We start from the raw sequence: 22022 nt of genomic DNA, 5'->3' as shown, positions 1-22022 counted from the left end.
TTAACTAATTAAGCAAGGGCTCCCACTCTTGACTATTTATCTACTGCATCCTTCTGGAATGTAAGGGTGGAATCAGACTCAGATGTGATACCCCATCAAGAATCCTTGGTTCTTGCACTTGAAGAAGCATAGCATTAAAGCACAGGAGCAAGCCACTGGCCCAGCAAATCAGCTGTGGTTCAGTGGGTAGTACTTCCATGGGAGTCACAAAGTTGTGGGTTCCCCTCCAGTGACCTGGGCACATAATCCAGGCTGACACTCCCAGTACAGTACCAAAGGAGTGCTGCACTGTCGTAGATCTCCAGATGAGACATTAAAGGAGGACATCAAAGATCCCACTGCATTATTTTGAAGAGAAGTGTAGTTATCCTGGCTCAGAGGCACGAGCTCAACTTACAGAGCTTCTCCGCCAGGTACATGAGTGAGACTGGCACAGTTTAAAAGAGCAGCGGTGGCGGGAAGGAGTGAGACCGGCACAGTTTAAAAGAGCAGCGGCGGAGGGAAGGAGTGAGACTGGCACAGTTTAAAAGAGCAGCGGTGGCGGGAAGGAGTGAGACCGGCACAGTTTAAAAGAGCAGCGGCGGCGGGAAGGAGTGAGACTGAGTGAGACTGGCACAGTTTAAAAGAGCAGCGGTGGCGGGAAGGAGTGAGACCGGCACAGTTTAGAAGAGCAGCGGCGGCGGGAAGGAGTGAGACCGGCACAATTTAAAAGAGCAGCGGCGGCGGGAAGGAGTGAGACCGGCACAATTTAAAAGAGCAGCGGCGGCGGGAAGGAGTGAGACCGGCACAGTTTAAAATAGCAGCGGCGGCGGGAAGGAGTGAGACTGGCACAGTTTAAAAGAGCAGCGGCGGCGGGAAGGAGTGAGACTGGCACAGTTTAAAAGAGCAGCGGCGGCGGGAAGGAGTGAGACTGGCACAGTTTAAAAGAGCAGCGGTGGCGGGAAGGAGTGAGACTGGCACAGTTTAAAAGAGCAGCGGTGGCGGGAAGGAGTGAGACTGAGTGAGACTGGCACAGTTTAAAAGAGCAGCGGTGGCGGGAAGGAGTGAGACCGGCACAGTTTAAAAGAGCAGCGGCAGTGGGAAGGAGTGAGACTGAGTGAGACTGGCACAGTTTAAAAGAGCAGCGGCGGCGGGAAGGAGTGAGACCGGCACAGTTTAAAAGAGCAGCGGCGGCGGGAAGGAGTGAGACTGGCACAGTTTAAAAGAGCAGCGGTGGCGGAAAGGAGTGAGACCGGCACAGTTTAAAAGAGCAGCAGCGGCGGGAAGGAGTGAGACTGGCACAGTTTAAAGGAGCAGCGGCGGCGGGAAGGAGTGAGACTGGCACAGTTTAAAAGAGCAGCGGCGGCGGGAAGGAGTGAGACCGGCACAGTTTAAAAGAGCAGCGGCGGCGGGAAGGAGTGAGACTGAGTGAGACTGGCACAGTTTAAAAGAGCAGCGGTGGCGGGAAGGAGTGAGACCGGCACAGTTTAGAAGAGCAGCGGCGGCGGGAAGGAGTGAGACCGGCACAATTTAAAAGAGCAGCGGCGGCGGGAAGGAGTGAGACCGGCACAATTTAAAAGAGCAGCGGCGGCGGGAAGGAGTGAGACCGGCACAGTTTAAAATAGCAGCGGCGGCGGGAAGGAGTGAGACTGGCACAGTTTAAAAAGGCAGCGGTGGCGGGAAGGAGTGAGACTGGCACAGTTTAAAAGAGCAGCGGCGGCGGGAAGGAGTGAGACTGGCACAGTTTAAATGAGCAGCAGCGGCGGGAAGGAATGAGACTGAGTGAGACCAGCACAGTTTGAAAGAGCAGCGGCAGGTAGGAGTAAGACTGAGTGAGACCGGCACAGGTGAGACCGGCACAGTTTAAAAGAACAGCGACGGCGGGAAGGAGTGAGACCAGCACAGTTTAAAAGAGCTGCGGCAGGAAGGAGAGAGACTGAGTGAGACTGGCAGAGTTTGAGAGCAGCAGCAGTGGGAAGGAGTGAGACCGGCAGAGTTTAAAAGAGCAGCAGCGGGAAGGAGTGAGACCGGCGCAGTTTAAAAGAGCAGCGACGGCGGGTAGGAGTGAGACCGAATGAGACTGGCACAGTTTAAAAGAGCAGCGACTGCGGGAAGGAGTGAGACTGGCACAGTTTAAAAGAGCAGCGACTGCGGGAAGGAGTGAGACTGGCACAGTTTAAAAGAGCAGCGACTGCGGGAAGGAGTGAGAAGTGACATCAAAGTGACGTCACGATCAACAGAGAGAGAAGTGAAACAGAGAGCCGCCAGGGTGAGCAGACAGGTAAGCTTTTAGTTTAATTTAAATCAAACATAGCATCAATCATCACAGGCAAGCAAGTAGGTGATGAGTTTGGGAAGAAACTACCTGTTTGGTGAGTATCTGGTAAGTGACTAAAATAAATAAAGTGGGTTAGTAACGAAAGTGAAGAGAAAGGCAAGGACTACAGTTTTTTTATACAGTAAATAGTATATTTTAGGGAATCAAGGTCCTTAGTGTAAATAATCTCTAATTTTTTGAGTAATTTAAGGGAGTGAATTAAAGGTAAGTCGTGGCAGGGCAGCTTGGCAGTGTGGAGTGCTCCTCCTGTGCAATATGGAAAGTCAGGGACACTTCCAGTGTCCAGGGTGAACACGTGTGCAGGAAGTGTCTCCAGCAGCAGCTATTCAAAATCCGCATTTCGGATCTGGAGCGGCAGCTGGGGAGCATCCGCAAGGCTGAGATCGTCATGGATAGCATGTACAGGGAGGTAGTCACACCGCAGGTAAAGACTGCTCAGGCAGAAAGGGAATGGGTGATCACCAGGCAGAGCAGAAGAACTAGTAGGTATTGCAGGAGTCCACTGGGTCCATTTCCCTATCTAACAGATTTTCCGCTTTGGATACTGTTGCAGCAGATAGCTTCTCAGGGGAATGCAACAACAGCCAAGTCTGTAGCACCATGGGTGGCTCAGCTGCACAGGAGAGGAGGAAAAAGAGTGGGGGAGCTACAGTGATAGGGGATTCTATCGTAAGGGGTACAGATAGGCGTTTCTGTGGCCGCAAATGTGACTCCAGGATGGTATGTTGCCTCCTTGATGCTCGGGTCAAGGATGTCACGGAGTGGCTGCAGGATATTCTGAAGGTGGAGGGTGAGCAGTCAGAGGTTGTGGCTCACACTGGTAGAAAGAGGGATGAGGTGCTGCAACAAGAATGTAGGGAACTAGGTAGCTGATGAAAAAGCAGGACCTTAAAGGTTGTAATCTCTGGATTACTCCCGGTGCCACGTGCTAGTGAGTATAGGAATAGGAGGTTAGAGCAGATGAATGCGTGACTGAAGAGATGGTGCAGAAGGGAGGGCTTTAGTTTCCTGGATCGCTGGGTCTGTTTCTGGCGAAGGTGGGACCAGTACAAGTCGGATGGGTTGCACCTGAACTGAACAGGACCAACATCCTTGCAAGAAGGTTTGCTAGTGCTGTTGAGGCGGCAGGGGGGTTAAAATTAATTTGGCAGGAGGATGGGATACAGAGTGGAGGTACAGTAGATGCACAGCCAAATATAGAAGAGAAAGTAAATTAGTCTGGAAGGCAGAGCAAATATAGACCTGTTAAGGCACAAGCGAATAATGCAAGGCTGGATTGCATCTATTTTAAGTGCAAGTAAATCAGATGAATTGAGGGCGTTGATTAGCACATGGGAATATGATATTATTGCTATCACAGAGACATGGTTGGGGGAAGGGCAGGACTGGCAACTCAATATTCCAGGGTATAGAATCTTCAGGCATGGCAGGGACGGGCGGGGTGGGTGTGGGGTGTAAAAGAGGAGGTGGCATTGCACTATTGATCAAGGAGTCAATTACTGCAGTAAGGAGGGATGATGTCTTAGAAGGTTCCTCAAATGAGGCCATATGGGTAGAACTTAAAAACAAAAAGGGAGACAATCACTTTGCTGGGAGTGTACTACAGGCCTCCAAACAGTCAGGGAGAGATAGAGGAGCAGATATGTAGGCAAATCTCAGGGGTGTAAAAATAATAGGGTAATAATAGTAGGGGATTTCAACTTCTCCCAATATTAACTGGGATAGTCTTGGTGCAAAAGGCTGAAAGGGGGGCAGAATTCTTAAAGTGCATCAAGGAGAGCTTTTTGAGCCAGCACGTAGAAGCACGTACAAGAGTAGGGGCGGTACTGGAACTAATCTTAGGGAATGAAGCCGGACAAGTGGTAGAAGTGTCAGTGGGGGAGCATTTCAGGGATAGTGACCATAACTCTAAGATTTAAGGTTATTATGGAAAAGGACTTAGAGGAACTGGAAATAAAGGTACTGAATTGGGGGAAGACCGATTTCAATGTGATAAAACAGGATATTTCCAAAGTGGACTGGGAGTAGCTACTTGCAGGAAAGTCTACATCAGATCAGTGGGAGTCATTCAAAGAGGAAATAGTGAGAGTTCAGAGCCAACATGTTCCCGTAAAGGTGAAGGGTAGGACCAACAAGTCCAGGGAACCCTGGATGTCAAGGGATATAGAGGATTGGATCAGGAAAAGAATGGCAGATTCAGAGGGCTGAAAACAGCGGAGGCACTACAGGAGTATAGAAAGTGCAGGACGGGTACTTAAAAACATTAATTGGGAGAGTGAAGAGGGGGCATGTGAAAGCACTGGCGGGCAAGATAAAGGAAAATCTCAAGTGTTTTATAAGTATATTAAGGGCAATACAATAACCAGGGAAAGAGTAGGGCCCATTAGGGACCAAAGTGGCAATGTGCGTCTGGAGCCGGAGAACGTAGGCGCGGTTTTAAATGATTACTTTTCATCCGTGTTCACTACGGAGAAGGACGATGTAGGTGTAGAGATCAGGGAGGGGGACTGTGATATACTTGAACATATTAGCATTGAAAGGGAGGAGATATTAGCGGTTTTAGTGGGCTTAAAAGTGGATAAATCCCCATGCCCAGATGATACCCAGGCTGCTATGCGAGGCAAGGGAGGAGATTGCAGGGGCTATGACACAAATTTTCAAATCCTCTCTGGCCACAGGCGAGGTGCCAGAGGACTGGAGGACAGCGAATGTGGCACCATTATCCAAGAAGGGTAGCAGGGACAAACCAGGTAATTATAGACCAGTGAGGCCTATAATGGTAGGGAAACTACTGGAAAAAATTCTGAGCGATAGGATTAATCTCCACTTGGAGAGGCAGGGATTAATCAGGGATAGTCAACATGGCTTTGTCAGGAGGAGATCATGTCTAACAAATCTGACTGAATTTTTCGAGGAAGTGACTAGGTGTGTAGATGAGGGTAAAGCAGTTGATGTAGTCTACATGGACTTCACGAAGGCTTTTGATAAGGTCCCGCATGGGAGGTAAGAGCCCATGGGATCCAGGGCAATTTGGATCCAAAATTGGCTTAGTGGAAGGAGGCAGAGGGTGATGGTCAAGGGTTGTTTTTGCGAATAGACGCCCGTGACCAGTGGGGTAGCACAGGGATCGGTGCTGGGACCCTTGCTGTTTGTAGTGTACATTAATGATTTAGACATGAACATAGGAGGTATGATCAGTAAGTTCACAGATGACACAAAAATTGGCGGTATGGTAAATAGTGAGGAGGAAAGCCTTAGATTACAGGACAATATAGATGAGCTGGTAAGATGGGCAGAGCAGTGGCAAATGGAATTTAATCCAGAAAAGTGTGAGATGATGCATTTTGGGAGGACTAACAAGGCAAGGGAATATACAATGGATGGTAGGACCTAGGAAGTAGAGAGGGACCTTGGTGTACTTGTCCATAGATCCTTGAAGGTAGATAAGGTGGTTAGGAAGGCATATGGGATACTTGCCGTTATTAGCCGAGGCATAGAATATAAGAGCAGGGAGGTTATGATGGAGCTGTATAAAAGGCTAGTTAGGCCACAGCTGGAGTACTGTGTAGAGTTCTGGTCACCACACTATAGGAAGGATGTGACTGCACTGAAGAGGGTGCAAAGGAGATTCACCAGGATGTTGCCTGGGCTGGAGCATTTCAGCTATGAAGAGAGACTGGATAGATTAGATTTAGATTTAGATTAGAGATACAGCACTGAAACAGGCCCTTCAGCCCACCGAGTCTGTGCCGACCATCAACCACCCATTTATACTAATCCTACACTAATCCCATATTCCTACCAAACATCGCCACCTGTCCCTATATTTCCCTACCACCTACCTAGACTAGTGACAATTTATAATGGCCAATTTACCTATCAACCTGCAAGTCTTTTTGGCTTGTGGGAGGAAACCGGAGCACCCGGAGAAAACCCACGCAGACACAGGGAGAACTTGCAAACTCCACACAGGCAGTACCCAGAATCGAACCCGGGTCCCTGGAGCTGTGAGGCTGCATTGCTAACCACTGCGCCACTGTGCCGCCCTAGGCTAGGGTTGTTTTCATTAGAGCAGAAAAGGCTGAGGGGGACCTGATTGAGGTATACAAAATTATGAGGAGCATAAATAGGAAGAAACTTTTTCCCTTAGCAGAGGTGTCAATAACCAGGGCATAGATTTAAGGTAAGGGGCAGGAGGTTTAGAGGGGATTTGAGGAAAAATGTTTTCACTCAGAGGGTGGTTGGAATCTGGAACGCACTGCCTGAAGACGTGGTAGAGGCAGGAACCCTCACAACATTTAAGTATTTAGATGAGCACTTGAAATGCCATAGCATACAAGGCTACGGGCCAAGTGCTGGAAAATGGGATTAGAATAATTAGGTGCTTGATGGCCGGCATGGACACGATAGGCTGAAGGGCCTGTTTCTGTGCTGTATAACTCTATGATTCTAAAAGTGTGGAAAAGGGTCTAGAAATAAAAAATGTACCTTCTGTTTCTCCCTCCTCGGAGGAGATGAGGATAGTTCCCTTGCCATCTTCTATCTGCACATCTGGAGCCACCATCCCAAATTTATCCTTCAAAATCTGGAGCAAAAACAGAAGACTGACTCTTAGTGCAGAAATTATCACAGAACCTGCAACTCTACGCCAAATAACCCAGACAATGTTAACATAATTGGGCGAAATGAACTAGCATCTAGACTGACGAGCCCAGAATGTACAATTTATATATCAATACGCAAGGCCATTTTTTTAAAGGGGCATTGACTGTGATGCTCCCTTGAAAATAAGGCCCTCCAAAATGGGTCAGGGACTTTCTCTAAAGCAGGTGAAGGAGGAGAACAGCATCTTGAACCTGCTCTGTCATTCAGTTGAATCGTGGTTGATCTGCATCTGAACTCAATCCACCTGCCTTTGTTCCAAACAATCCTAATAGGCTTGACTAGCAAAAAGGGGGAGGGAGGAGCGGAGGGGGGAGGGAGGAGCGGAGGGGGCGGAGCGAGGGGGGGCGGAGCGAGGGGGGGGCGGAGCGAGGGGGGGGCGGAGCAAGGGGGGGGGGGGAGCAAGGGGGGGGGGGAGCAAGGGGGGGGGGGGGAGCAAGGGGGGGGGGGGAGCAAGGGGGGGGGGGGAGCAAGGGGGGGGGGGGAGCAAGGGGGGGGCGGAGCAAGGGGGGGGCGGAGCAAGGGGGGGCGGAGCAAGGGGGGGCGGAGCAAGGGGGGCGGAGCAAGGGGGGCGGAGCAAGGGGGGCGGAGCAAGGGGGGCGGAGCAAGGGGGCGGAGCAAGGGGGGCGGAGCAAGGGGGGCGGAGCAAGGGGGGCGGAGCAAGGGGGGCGGAGCAAGGGGGGCGGAGCAAGGGGGGCGGAGCAAGGGGGGCGGAGCAAGGGGGGCGGAGCAAGGGGGGCGGAGCAAGGGGGGCGGAGCAAGGGGGCGGAGCAAGGGGGGCGGAGCAAGGGGGGCGGAGCAAGGGGGGCGGAGCAAGGGGGGCGGAGCAAGGGGGGCGGAGCAAGGGGGGCGGAGCAAGGGGGGCGGAGCAAGGGGGGCGGAGCAAGGGGGGCGGAGCAAGGGGGGCGGAGCAAGGGGGGCGGAGCAAGGGGGGCGGAGCAAGGGGGGCGGAGCAAGGGGGGCGGAGCAAGGGGGGCGGAGCAAGGGGGGCGGAGCAAGGGGGGCGGAGCAAGGGGGCGGAGCAGGGGGGCGGAGCAAGGGGGGCGGAGCAAGGGGGGCGGAGCAAGGGGGGCGGAGCAAGGGGGGCGGAGCAAGGGGGGCGGAGCAAGGGGGGCGGAGCAAGGGGGGCGGAGCAAGGGGGGCGGAGCAAGGGGGGCGGAGCAAGGGGGGCGGAGCAAGGGGGGGCGGAGCAAGGGGGGGCGGAGCAAGGGGGGGCGGAGCAAGGGGGGGCGGAGCAAGGGGGGGCGGAGCAAGGGGGGGCGGAGCAAGGGGGGGCGGAGCAAGGGGGGGCGGAGCAAGGGGGGGCGGAGCAAGGGGGGCGGAGCAAGGGGGGGCGGAGCAAGGGGGGGCGGAGCAAGGGGGGGCGGAGCAAGGGGGGGCGGAGCAAGGGGGGGCGGAGCAAGGGGGGGCGGAGCAAGGGGGGGCGGAGCAAGGGGGGGCGGAGCAAGGGGGGGCGGAGCAAGGGGGGGCGGAGCAAGGGGGGGCGGAGCAAGGGGGGGCGGAGCAAGGGGGGGCGGAGCAAGGGGGGGCGGAGCAAGGGGGGGCGGAGCAAGGGGGGGCGGAGCAAGGGGGGGCGGAGCAAGGGGGGGCGGAGCAAGGGGGGGCGGAGCAAGGGGGGCGGAGCAAGGGGGGGCGGAGCAAGGGGGGCGGAGCAAGGGGGGAAGGGAGGGGGGAAGGGAGGGGGGAAGGGGGGAGCGAGGGGGGAGGGAGGAGGAAGGAGGGGGAGGGAAGGGAGGAGGAAGGAGGGGGAGGGGGAGGAAGGAGGGGGAGGGGGGAGGAAGGAGGGGGAGGGGGGAGGAAGGAGGAAAGGGGGAGAGAGGGGGAGAGAGGGGGGAAAGGGGGAGAGAGGGGGGAAAGGGGGAGAGAGGGGGGAAAGGGGGAGAGAGGGGGGAAAGGGGGAGAGAGGGGGGAAAGGGGGAGGGAGGGGGGAAGGGAGGGGGAGGGGGGAAGGAGGAGGATGGGGGGAGGGAGGAGGAGGGGGGGAGGGAGGAGGAGGGGGGGAGGGGGGAGGAAGGGAGGAGGAAAGGAGGGGAGGGAGGAGGAAAGGAGGGGAGGGAGGAGGAAAGGAGGGGAGGGAGGAGGAAAGGAGGGGAGGGAGGAGGAAAGGAGGGGAGGGAGGAGGAAAGGAGGGGAGGGAGGAGGAAAGGAGGGGAGGGAGGAGGAAAGGAGGGGAGGGAGGAGGAAAGGAGGGGAGGGAGGAGGAAAGGAGGGGAGGGAGGAGGAAGGGAGGGGAGGGAGGAGGGAAGGGAGGGGAGGGAGGAGGGGAAGGGAGGGGAGGGAGGAGGGAAGGGAGGGGAGGGGGGAGGGAGGGGAGGGGGGAGGGAGGAGGAAGGGGAGGGAGGAGGAAGGGGAGGGAGGAGGGAGGGGGGAGGGAGGAGGAAGGGGAGGGGGAGGGAGGAGGAAGGGGAGGGGGGAGGGAGGAGGAAGGGGGAGGGGGGAGGGAGGAGGAAGGGGAGGGGGGAGGGAGGAGGAAGGGGAGGGGGGAGGGAGGAGGAAGGGGAGGGGGGAGGGAGGAGGAAGGGGAGGGGGGAGGGAGGAGGAAGGGGAGGGGGGAGGGAGGAGGAAGGGGCAGAACAGGCGGAGAAGTGGCGGAAATGTCAATATTCTGTTTACAAGTCGAGATGGTGATGGGATTGTCAGGTTCCCCTCCAGCTTACATAGAACACAAGGCTTTACCCGGTCCTGCAACACTTGGATGGAGACTTTGTGAGTGTTGAGTTTGACTGTGACTTCGGGCTTGATGGAACACACGTAGCAGCTGGGGTTGGGGGGGTCCAGGGTACACGGAACCAGCAACTTCTTCCGCGGGTTGGGCTGCTTGTTCAAAAAGATCTAAACACACAAGAAGTCAATGGTTAAAATGTGCTCATATAGATCAAGCCTTCTCTCTGTGTTACACAAAACTGGAAAATTCACAGACCATCCTCCAGAGATTGAAATTAAGCTTGATCTGTAAATATTTATTTGCTTGCTGATTCCCCAACCTTGCTCAGAGGTACTGAGGCCAACGAATCAGGATCCCTTCCCACTCTGTGGGGTTCAGCGATATATTGATCGACATGCTGTTCCCTACAAAGACACTGGGGGAACCTACATAACATAGTATTCACAGCACAGAAACAGGCCGTTTCGATCACCTGGTTCATGTTGGTGTATATGCTCCACACAAGCCTCCTCCCACCCTAATTTATCTCACTCAATCAACATGTCCTTCTGGTCTTTTCTCCCTTGTGTGTCTAGCTTGAATACATCGATACTATTTACCTCAACCACACCATGTTGTAGCAAGTTCCATATTCTCACCACTGTCTGGCTAAAGAATTTCTCCTGAATTTCCTACTGGATTTTTTGATGACATTATAATATTTATGCCCCCTGCTTTGGTCTCCCCTATACATGCCAAATTTCACTAAGCAGACACTGGAGTTTGATAAGTTGCTGTACCCACAACAAAAAAGATTAGCACCATTTTGTTCCTCTTTATAACATACATTAGTCGAACACTGAGTTTTTAAAGTTATACTGCACCTGGTCTCTCAAATGTCTCAATACACTTCATCTACAATTATTTATTATGAAGTGCAATAACAATGGCTGAGTCTTAACTGACCTCACTAGAGGTCCAGCAAGACACTCCATTGCATCTACTTCTGCACAACTAGAACAGGCAATAAATGCCAGCCTTGCCAGCAACACCATATCCCAAGAATTAATTTTATCAAAGGCAAGCAAAGCAACCATTAAAAGTAGAGCAAGGTCCCACCATGAGACAAAGGGCTAGTTAACCTTGGTTTGGGAAGGCATGGAGAGAGTTCCTTGCTTTTCTTCAAATAGTGTCATGGTATTTTGAAGGCCCAGGTGAATGGCTGCAACAGGTAGATGGTGGCTTGGTTTTAACGACAACAATGCAGTACTCCCCTCAGCACTACACTGGAGTGTCAGCCCAGATCCTGTAAAGTCCTGGAGTGGGGCTTGAACCCAGATTCAGAAAAATGCCCCATCACAGCGTTGACTATAAATTCAACAGTGGCTAACAGACCCAGGCAGACAATTGTGAGCAACGTGCTCAGGTGACTAAGTAGTTACATCAGTCTTTGTCACACGTCACTTATGAAGAGAACCAAGGCGACCAGGCCATGAGGACAAGGTTTGCCATCCAGGAGAGCCAACATTCCCAGGGCAATGCCCTGGTCAACTCGAGCTGTCTAACTGGCTTTCTGTCCCTCTTTCACCTGCACTCTGATTTGTTTAAAAGACTTACTGTCCTGCATTGTTCCAGATTCCCGGAGAGAATCTTCAACCCTTCCAACACAATCAAGCCGGCAATCACGGCGTTCGTGGTGGCAATCGCTGGGATGATGTTCCCTGCCATGGCTGCGGGTAAGAGACACAAATTAATGGGAACGCTGATTTAAAACTTGGTCTTAAACCCCTCTCCCCTCCACCCTCACCTCCAACAGTAAGTGCGATGAGCACACATACTAAAATCGAAACCATCCAATCAACCAAGTCCCTCCCTTCCACTAGCCCACCTGGCCAAACTTCCTCTAACGCCAAACTCTGTGCGAGCCCAGAACTCGCATCTTTCTCCAGTTTCTGTCTATCTCCCCATATGCCCTCTCCGAGCTCGTCTTGCCCACGAGGCCCACCTCCTACTCCCTTGACCCTATTCCCACTAAACTGATGACCCAACCTCCCCTCCTCATCCCCAGGTTAGTAGATATTAACTGTTCCTTCTCTTCAGGAGTCCCTCTCTCCTTTAAATCTGCCTTCGTCACCCTCTCCTAAAAAAAGCCCAACCCTTGACCCACCGTCCTTGCCAACTACAATCTCCCTTTCCTCCCCAAAGTCCCTGAACGTGTCATTTCCTCCAAACCCGTTCCCATCTTTCCAAGAATTCCATGTTTGAATCTCTCCAATTAGGTTTCCGTTCCTGCCACTGTACTGGAACAGTTCTTATCAAAGTCACAAATGACATCCTATGTGACTGTGACAAAGGTAAACCTTCCCTCTTCGTCTTTCGATAAGTCCACAGCCTTTGAAGTGGTTGACCGCACCACCCTCTTCCAACGCCTCTCCACTGTCGTCCAGCTGGGTGGGACTGCTCTCACCTGGATCCATTCTTATCTATCTAAACGGAGCCAGTGAATCACTTGTAATGGCTTCTCTTCCTCCCTCGGCACTCATGCCTGGTTTCCTCCAAGGATCTATCCTTGGCCCCCTGTTTCTCAGCCACATGCTGCCCCTTGGTGATAACATTTGAAAGCATGGCATTAGTTTTCACATATATGCTGACGACACCCAGCTCTGCCTCATCACCACGTCTCCCAACTCCTCCACTGTTGCTAAACTTTCAGACTGCTTATCCGACATCCAATACTTTCTTTTCTTTCTTTTGGGCCTCCTTATCTCGAGAGACAATGGATACACGCCTGGAGGTGGTCAGTGGTTTGTGGAGCAGTGCCTGGAGTGGCTATAAAGGCCAATTCTAGAGTGACAGGCTCTTCCACAAGTGCTGCAGAGAAATTTGTTTGTCGGGGCTGTTACACAGTTGGCTCTCCCCTTGCGCTTCTGTCTTTTTTCCTGCCAACTACTAAGTCTCTTCGACTCGCCACATTTTAGCCCCGTCTTTATGGCTGCAAGCCAGCTCTGGCAAACGCTGGCAACTGACTCCCACGACTTGTGATCAATGTCACAGGATTTCATGTCGCGTTTGCAGACGTCTTTAAAGCGGAGACATGGACGGCCGGTGGGTCTGATACCAGTGGCGAGCTCGCTGTACAATGTGTCTTTGGGGATCCTGCCATCTTCCATGTGTCTCATATGGCCAAGCCATCTCAAGCGCCGCTGACTCAGTAGTGTGTACAAGCTGGGGATGTTGGCCACTTCGAGGACTTCTGTGTTGGAGATACGGTCCTGCCACCTGATGCCAAGGATTCTCCGGAGGCAGCGAAGATGGAATGAATTGAGACGTCGCTCTTGGCTGGCATACATTGTCCAGGCCTCGCTGCCATAGAGCAAGGTACTGAGGACACAGGCCTGATACACTCGGACTTTTGTGTTCCGTGTCAGTGCGCCATTTTCCCATACTCTCTTGGCCAGTCTGGACATAGCAGTGGAAGCCTTACCCATGCGCTTGTTGATTTCTGCATCTAGAGACAGGTTACTGGTGATAGTTGAGCCTAGGTAGGTGAACTCTTGAACCACTTCCAGAGCATGGTCGCCAATATTGATGGATGGAGCATTTCTGACGTCCTGCCCCATGATGTTCGTTTTCTTGAGGCTGATGGTTAGGCCAAATTCATTGCAGGCAGCCGCAAACCTGTCGATGAGACTCTGCAGGCACTCTTCAGTGTGAGATGTTAAAGCAGCAAGATGAGCAAAAACTTTCCAATTAAACAGGAACTCTCAAAAGTTGAATGGGAGAGGCTGTTTACAGGTAAAGGGACGTCTGGCAAGTGGGAGTCTTTTAAAAGTGAGATAGGAAGAGTTCAGGGCCAGTATGTTCCTGTTAGATGGAAGGGCAAGGTTGGCAAGTTTAGGGAACCTTGGTTGACGAGGGATATTAAGGGTCTGGTCAGGACAAAGGAGGAGGCATATGTCAGGTATAGACAGCTGGGATCGAGTGAGTCCCTCGAGAAGTACAGGGAATGTAGGAGTACACTTGAGGAAATTAGGAGGGCAAAAAGGGGCCATGAGATTTCCCAGGCAGATAAGATAAAGTAGAATCCTAAAAGATTCTATAAGTATATTAAGAGTAAAAGGGTAGCTAGGGAGAGAGTAGGTCCCCTTAAGGATCAGCGTGGTAATCTGTGTGTGGAGCCACGGGAAATGGGCGAGGTCTTAAATGAATACTTCTCGTCTGTATTTACCGTGGAGAAGGTCATGGAAGCGAGTGAGTTCAAGGGAGGGAATAGCGATATCCTGGAGCATCTTAACATTACAAAGGAGGTGGTGCTGGAGGTTTTGAAGCGCATTAAGGTGTATCCTAGGATGCAATGGGGAAGCCAGGGAGGAGATTGCTGGGGCCCTGGCAGAGATTTTTGTATCATCGTCAGCCATGGGTGAGGTACTGGAAGACTGGAGGATAGCTAATGTTGTGCCTTTATTTAAGAAGGGCAGCAGCGATAAGCCAGGGAACTACAGGCCGGTGAGCCTTACATCAGTGGTGGGAAAGTTATTGGAAGGGATTCTGAGAGACAGGATTTATATGCATTTGGAAAGGCATGGTCTGATTAGGGATAGTCAGCATGGCTTTGTGCGTGGGAAATCATGTGTCACGAATTTGATTGAGTTATTTGAGGAGGTGACCAAGAGGACTGATGAGGGCAGGACGATGGATGTTGTCGACATGGACTTTAGCAAGGCCTTTGACAAGGTCCCGCATGGTAGGCTGGTCCAGAAGGTTCGAACACACGGGATCCAGGGTGAGCTAGCAAATTGGATACAAAATTGGCTTGGTGATAGGAGGCAGAGGGTGGCAGTGGAGGGTTGTTTTTCAGATTGGAGCCGGTGACCAGTGGTGTGCCGCAGGGATCGGTGCTGGGCCCTCTGTTGTTTGTCATATATATTAATGACTTGGATGTGAATATAGGGGGCATGATTAGTAAGTTTGCAGATGACACCAAAATTGGTGGTATAGTGGACAGTGAAGAAGGTTGTCTAAGGTTACAACAGGATATAGATCAACTGGGAAAGTGGGCAAGGGATTGGCAAATGGAATTTAATGCAGAAAAGTGTGAAGTGATGCATTTTGGGAAGTTAAACCAGGGCAGGACATATACAGTGAATGGCAGGGCCCTGGGGAGTGCTGTTGAGCAGAGACACCTTGGGGTGCAAGTACCTGGTTCCCTGAAAGTGGCAACACAGGTAGACAGGGTGGTGAAGAAGGCATATGGCATGCTTGCCTTCATCAGCCGAGGCATTGAGTACAAGAGTTGGGACATCATGTTACAGTTGTACATAACGTTGGTTAGGCCGCATTTGGAGTACTGTGAGCAGTTCTGGTCGCCGCACTACAGGAAAGATGTGATTACGCTAGAGAGGGTGCGGAAAAGATTCACAAGGATGTTGCCTGGTTTGGAGGGCTTGAGTTATAAAGAGGGATTGGATAGGCTGGGTCTGTTTTCCCTGGAGCGAAGGAGACTGAGAGGGGACATGATAGAGGTATATAAAATTATGAGAAGCATAGATAGGGTAGATAGCCAGAGTCTGTTTCCCATGGCAGGGGTGACTAAAACTAGAGGGCATAGATTTAAGGTGAGAGGGAGGAGGTTTAAAGGGGATCAAAGGGGTAAATTTTTCACACAAAGAATAGTGGGTATCTGGAATGAGATGCCAGAGGAGGTGGTGGAGGCAGGAACAGTAGCAACATTTAAGAGGCATCTGGACAGGTACTTGAATGAGAAAGGCATAGAGGGATATGGAATTAATGCAGGCAGGTGGGATTAGTATAGATAGGCATTATGGTCGGCATGGACGGGGTGGGCTGAAGGGCCTATTTCTATGCTGTACGACTCAATAAATATTGGGAAGACTGAAGCTATTGTTTTCAGTTCCTGCTCCAAACTCTGTTCTCTAGCTGCTGACTCCGTCCCTCTCCCTGGCAACAATTAAGAGATTAAGCTAGTCTGTGCGCAACCTTGGTATCACATTTGACCCGGAGATGAGCTTCCGACCTCATACTCGCACCATCACTTTGAGTTGGCACCCTTCCACCTATGAAAGATGGACACACAGCAAACAATCCATTTTTAGAATTCTTTCATGGGATGTGGGTGTTGCTGGCAAGGCCAGCATTTGATGCCCATCCCTAATTGCCCTAAATAACTGAGTGGCTTGCTAGGCCATTTCAGAGGACAGTTAAGAGTCAACAACATTGGTGTGGTTCTGGAGTCACATGTAGGCCAGACCAGGTATGGACAGCAGATTTCCTTCCCTAAAGGATGCTAGTGAAACAGATGGGTTTTACTGACAATTGATGATAGTATCATGGCATCATTGCTGGCTTTCAATTCCTGTTTTTTTTTTAAATTAATTAATTAAATTTAAATTCCATCAGCTGCCATGGTGGGATTTGAACCTATGTCCCTAGGGCATTAACCGGGGCCTCTGGTTTACTAGTCCAGTGACATTACCACCATCTCCCCACTTAGATGGGGTGCCTTCTCTTGGTGCACCTTTGCTGATGGCTGTGAAGGCCAACCCTTGAGAGGCAGGTTCTGTCACAAGTGCTGCACGTGAAGCTGCCAAGTGGCGCTGTGAGTTGTTGTTTTTGGCGTTAGCGCCTGTTATCAAGCTGCTGCAGCCACTGGTTGTTGCGGTAGAGTACACCAGTTCACAGGATGTGTTCCAATTTCTTTCTTTCGCCAGGTGCGACAGTCGAAATTTAGGGCCTTCATGTCACGCTTGCAAGCATCCTTGAAACAGAGCTTTGCACTCGCCACTGGTCATCTGGCCCCGGCTACCTCACCCTACAGAAGGTCCTTAGGTATATGACCATCTTCCATCTTGTGGACGTGTTCGATCTGCCTCTGTTTGATTAGTGCCAACAAACTTGGGAGCTCTGCCTTTGAAGGCAAAGGTCAGGAGCATGGGGAAGATAATAAACAGAGTGGAGGCTAGGACACAACTCTGTTTTACTTCATTTTTCACTCAAACTGTCGCAAGTGGAACCATCAAACTGTATAGTACAGTGCCTTTTGTCATGGAAACAGCAGATGAGACTGAGGAGCTCATACTTGTACCATCACTATGACCGCCTAATTCCACCTCCAAATAATCACCCGACTGTTAATTGTGTGTCAATGGTTTGATTATATGCAGGTGAAGTGTGTTAATTAGGATTTTAGTTGAGCACTTATAAGCAGACACTCACTGGGACTAGGAGAGGGTTTTGATTGAAGAGCTGCATGTTTATAATCCTTTTACTCTGCACAATAAATGCGAAACCGAGAAAATACAAGCTCCAGCATTATCTTTCTACAACAAGCTTTCTGGAATTTAACATGGTAGCAGAGGATGGTTGCCTCAAGTTGAAGGTTGGAAAATAGGAAATTTTTGTTTTTGGATAGACAACAAAAATCTCAAGGGCTATTGTGAAAAAATATAGCACAAAGAAAGGCAGAAAGCAAGTGCAAATTGTCGGGATATAATTACCCTTCGGTATTCTCGAAGTCTGAACTATATGACCTGTGGAAGAATGAAGTGGATATGTGGTAGTAATGTAACCTTTGTCCAAAGAGGAAACAAGGTATGGCCTTGGCGCTCCTACCAAAAGTAAAATCAGAACTAAAGCGTTTTCTGAACTGGACGCTTGTCAGTTAGATACTGATGAAGGGCTGGGTGTTCTGTTAGAATTCTTGGATGAAATTTACAAGAAAGGTGACATATTGAATGCATCTGAGACATGGTCAGACTGAGATAGATTTCAGAAATCAGATGGTTATTCAATGGAGGAATATATCATGGACTTTAACAGACTGTACAAAAGATTGAGGATATTCATTTTGGAGATCCCTGGTTCAGTGCTAGCTTTTAAATTACTAGATTATGAGAGGGTGTCGCATATGGACAGGCTCCTGGTTCTAACTGGGGTTCGGTTCTTGGACAAAGATTCCCTGTTGGACCAAATGTCCGCAGCCTTAAAAATTCCTGGGGTAACAGTAATTTCCTGCAGTCCTGGTAGAACAAGCGGGACATTCTGTGGTGACACAAAGAATGGAGGACTCAATGTTTACAAGATTTAGAAATAATCCAGATACTGGAAGCAGGCCTCAGTATAATGGAAGAGTTAAAGATAGGAGGAATGAGGATGAAATCACCTTTAGCAGGTCTGAATATTACAGTGAAAGACAGGGTTGGAACAGCAATCAAAGGCAAATGAATCCCAGGAATGCCCAAGGAACAGTTAATAGGTGCTTCAGATGTGACTCCAAGTATCATTATGCAATGAACTGCCCTAAGCGGAGGGGCAGAGTCTTTGAAATAACACGACGCAGAGAATTCTGAGGCAGAAGAGGAAGATACTGATGGATCTGAACGAATTGTACTAGTCACAATGAGTCTTAGTCCTGTGATGAATGTATTGGTTGTGGATTTGTTCAACTGTGGGATACTGGATAGTACTTGTACGTCGACAGAATGTGGAACTAATTGGTCACAGTGTTATCTGGATTCATTTAGCAATGAGGATTGATGCACTGTTAAGGAGTATAAAAGCACTACCAGCTTTAGATTTGGTGATGACAACACAGTGAAGTCACTGAAGAGAAGGCATGTATCCATGTAAAAGAGCTGGGGTAAGCCACTTTATCAGTACTGATGTAGTCTCCAGTGAGATACCTCTATTGTTGAATAAGTCTTCAATGAAAAAGGCACAAATGTAACTTGATATGGAGCATGATAAGACAATTGTTTTTGAGAAGCCAGTGAATTTGCAATTTACCCAGTCAGCATATTATTGTATGCCCTTAACAAAACGTGATATTTCTAGTTGGAGTGTTAGAGCATATTGATGGTATCAGGTGTTCTGAATCAGAGATAAAAGGCAAATTGTCTTAAAGTTACACAGACAATTTTCTCAACCCTTCTTGTCAGAGATTAAAAACCCTATTAAAAGATGCAGGTGTGATTGATGACGAGCATACGAGGAGAATAGAAGAGATTAGTGACAAGTGTGAAATTTGTTAGAATTATCAGAGGACACCATCACGTCCTACTGTCAGCCTTCCATTGGCATGTGACTTGAACAAGGTAGCTGCCATGGATTTAAATATATGGGACAAGGACAAGAATATTTTTATCCTACCTTTTTATAGACCTAGCAACTAGATTTAGTCTTTCTACAATAATAAATAGTAAAGACAAAAGGGTGATTGTAGACAAAATTATGGAGAAATGGATAGGGACTGGGCTTGGGGCGCCAGCTAAGTTTCTGACTGATAATGGCAGGGAATTTGCCAATGACGAGTTCAGGGATATGTGTGAAAACAGGAACATTATGGTTATGAATACTTCAGCTGAAAGTCCTTTCAGCAATGGGCATTGTGAAAGGAATCACGCAGTGGTTGATGAAATTTTACATAAAATCTTGCTGACCAGCCAAACTGCAAGTTTGTAATCAACCCCAATTAATTGTTTGCTTCAGATGGTTGGAGGATATAGTCCCTATCAATTGGTCTGTGGGCGGAATCCCAAATTGCCTTCTGTACTGTGCGACAGTCCTCCTGCTCTAGAAGGTACTACAATTAGTTCCATTTTTTTCTACACACTTGAATGCTTTACATGCAGGTAGACAGGCTTTCATCAATGCTAAGGTCTCTGAGGAAAATTCAGATATCTGAGGCATCGTATAAGGCCATCTGAGGCGGAATTTAGTTCAGGAGATTTGGTCTATTATACAAGAGAGGGTGATAGGGAATGGAAGGACCCTGGTAAGGTAATCGGTCAGGATGGTTATCAAACATGGAAATCAAACTGTTAAGGTTCATTCTTCACGATTAATTGGGGTTGATTACAAAATCTCAGAATCTGAGCAGCTGATCGAGGGAGAAGAGGCACCTTGTACCTCAAATGTTCATGTGTTTTGTGACGAAGGTCCTGAGGCACAGGGAGATCAAGAGTTGGATAGTAATGTAATCGATCACAATGCTCAGTGAAGAGCTATTGCATCCAAAGGCCAGTTGCCTCCAGTAGGTACTCAGGTGACATATATTCCAGAGGGGCCTGATAAATGGAGGGATGTGATAATTGTGGGGCATGCAGGAAAATCTACAGGCAAGTTTAAATATTGGTTAAATGTTCAAGATGATGGCCAAGAAACCAAAGCCATGGACTGGCAGAATGGGGTGAAAGAGTGGAGGGTATGAAAGCGCAGTGCAAGTTTTGATCGTGGATCAGGAAGTGACGCTTGCGTAAGGAAGCGATCACACACTGGAGAAAGAACCACCGATAAAGTGCAAAGGAGATCTTCTAGCAGTAGTTCCAAAAGACATCAAAGTGCTAATGGAGGCCATAGTATGAACAGATTCCACAATGAAACAAAGGCTAGAGGGCAGTCTCGGAATAGAACCAGAAGCAGAAGTCCTCATGATCGAGAAGTTTTAGTGGCTGCCAATAAACTTCAGGGTAAACGAACAAGAGAAGCAAAACATGACTAATTAGAGAGTTTGGAGTCTATTCTGAGGTTCCAGACAGGGGACAGCCACCCATGACACATAAATGGAATTGTACTGAAAAAGTCCTTCACGATGGAACTTATAAGGCTAAAGAGAGGTTAGCTGCGAGCGGTTTTGAAGAGTGACTGGGGGATACCGATGTTAGAGTGGATTCTCCTACAGCTGAAAAAGTAATCTTGAAAATCTTTTTGGATCTTTTGGCCACATATTCATGGTGATGCAGATCCATTGACATAAAAGCTGCATTTCTGCAAGGTGATACACTTCTCTCTGAAAAGTATCTGAAACCACCTAAAGTGACAGCAGATACAGAAGGAAAATTATGGAAACTGAACAAATGTGTCTGTGGCCTTAATGATGCTTCCAGGGTGTGGTATATCTCAGTGAGATCTGTTTTGTTGAAAATTAGTTGTGTTCAACTAAAAGCAGATCCTAGTATCATCAAGGGAAACTTTCAGGCATCTTCATGATGCACGCTAATGATTTCTTATGGGGTGGTACTGTAGATTTTGAAAAATATGTTATTAATAAGATTAAGGCAGAATTTAAGATTGGGAGTCAGGCTTGTGGGGCCTTTAAATATATTGGTTTAGATATTAAGCAAAATAAGTCTGGAATAAAAACAAGAAATGCTGGAAATACTCAGCAGGTCTGGCAGCATCTGTGGAGAGAGAAGCAGAGTTAATATTTCAGGTCAGTGACCTTTCATCAGAACTTCTGAAGAAGGGTCGCTGACCTGAACATTAACTCTGCTTCTCTCTCCACAGATGCTGCCAGACCTGCCGAGTATTTCCAGCATTTCTTGTTTTTATTTCAGATTTCCGCAGTATTTTGCTTTTAAGTCTGGAATAAGTTTGAACCAATAACTCTATTCAGAGAGTATTACTCCCATCCCAGTTAACCATGTTAGGTCATCACAGAAAGATGATGATCTATCTAAAGCAGAGACTGAGCAATTGCAAAGCCTGGTGGGTCAATTAAACTGGTTGGGCTCTCAGACTAGGCCTAATGTTAGTTTTGATGTGCTGCAGTTAAACACAATGATGAAACATCCAAAAGTTGAAAATGTTTTAAGGGCAAATAAAACATTGAAAAAAACTAAATGTGGAGAAATTTGTACTGAAGTTCCCATCCTTGGGTAACCCAAAGATCATGAAGCTAATAATTTTAAGTGATGCTTCACATGCTAATCTTGCTGATGGGTATTTGAGTACAGCTGGCTTCATAATATTTCTGATGGGTGAAAATGGGAAATGTTGTCCTTTTAACTTGGGAGGTTAAGAAAATAAAACAGGTTGTTAAAAGCAAGTTAGCTGTGGAAACACTGGGTCTTGTGGAGGCAGTGGTTGTGGGGTTCTATTGGTCAAATATTTTGGGTGAAATTCTGAACAAGGGACATCCTGAAGATAGGCTACCCATTGAATGTTATGTGGATAATTGTTCTTTGTGGGACAATGTACACTCTACAAAAAGCGTGAGTGAAAAAAGACTATGCAATGACCTTACTGGATTGAAACAAATGCTGGAGAGAAAGGAAATCTCCAAACTTAAATGGGTAAATGCAAGTCATCAGCTATCCGATTGTTTCACAAAAAGAAATGCGAGGGCAAAGAGATTGTGTGATGAAGGGCATCTCACAATGTAAAAACGTTGTGCCCAATATGGAATTTAATATGATTTAATTAAGAATACTCTTTGAGCATGTTTGTGCATAATATGGAATTTATTTTCAAACGTTGTTCAAACATGTTAATCTACATTGTATTGTAAAAGAAAGAAGGGAATCTGTTAATTGTGTGTCAATGGTTTGATTATATGCAGGTGAAGGGTGTTAATTGGGGTTTTAGTTGAGCACTTATAAGCAG

The 22022-nt window shown here is 48.9% G+C and overlaps 1 protein-coding gene across 2 annotated transcripts in view; it reads right to left on the bottom strand.

Annotated features, from left to right (window-relative positions):
* uba2 (ubiquitin-like modifier activating enzyme 2) overlaps positions 1–22022 on the bottom strand; it is a 66988-nt gene that overhangs the window by 5246 nt on the left and 39720 nt on the right. For both annotated transcript variants that reach the window (XM_068049039.1, XM_068049038.1), the window contains exons 12-14: positions 11241–11353; positions 9656–9811; positions 6806–6902 (exon numbers count right to left, since the gene is read on the bottom strand). In XM_068049039.1, the coding sequence (XP_067905140.1) occupies positions 6806–6902; positions 9656–9811; positions 11241–11353 (366 nt within the window). The remainder of the gene's footprint in view (positions 1–6805; positions 6903–9655; positions 9812–11240; positions 11354–22022) is intronic.

Source organism: Heterodontus francisci, chromosome 17, assembly GCF_036365525.1.
Source record: "Heterodontus francisci isolate sHetFra1 chromosome 17, sHetFra1.hap1, whole genome shotgun sequence".
Lineage (NCBI taxonomy): Eukaryota > Metazoa > Chordata > Chondrichthyes > Heterodontiformes > Heterodontidae > Heterodontus > Heterodontus francisci.
The sequence above is the reverse complement of the archived record's forward strand: the minus strand, read 5'-3'. Positions and strand labels throughout refer to the sequence as shown.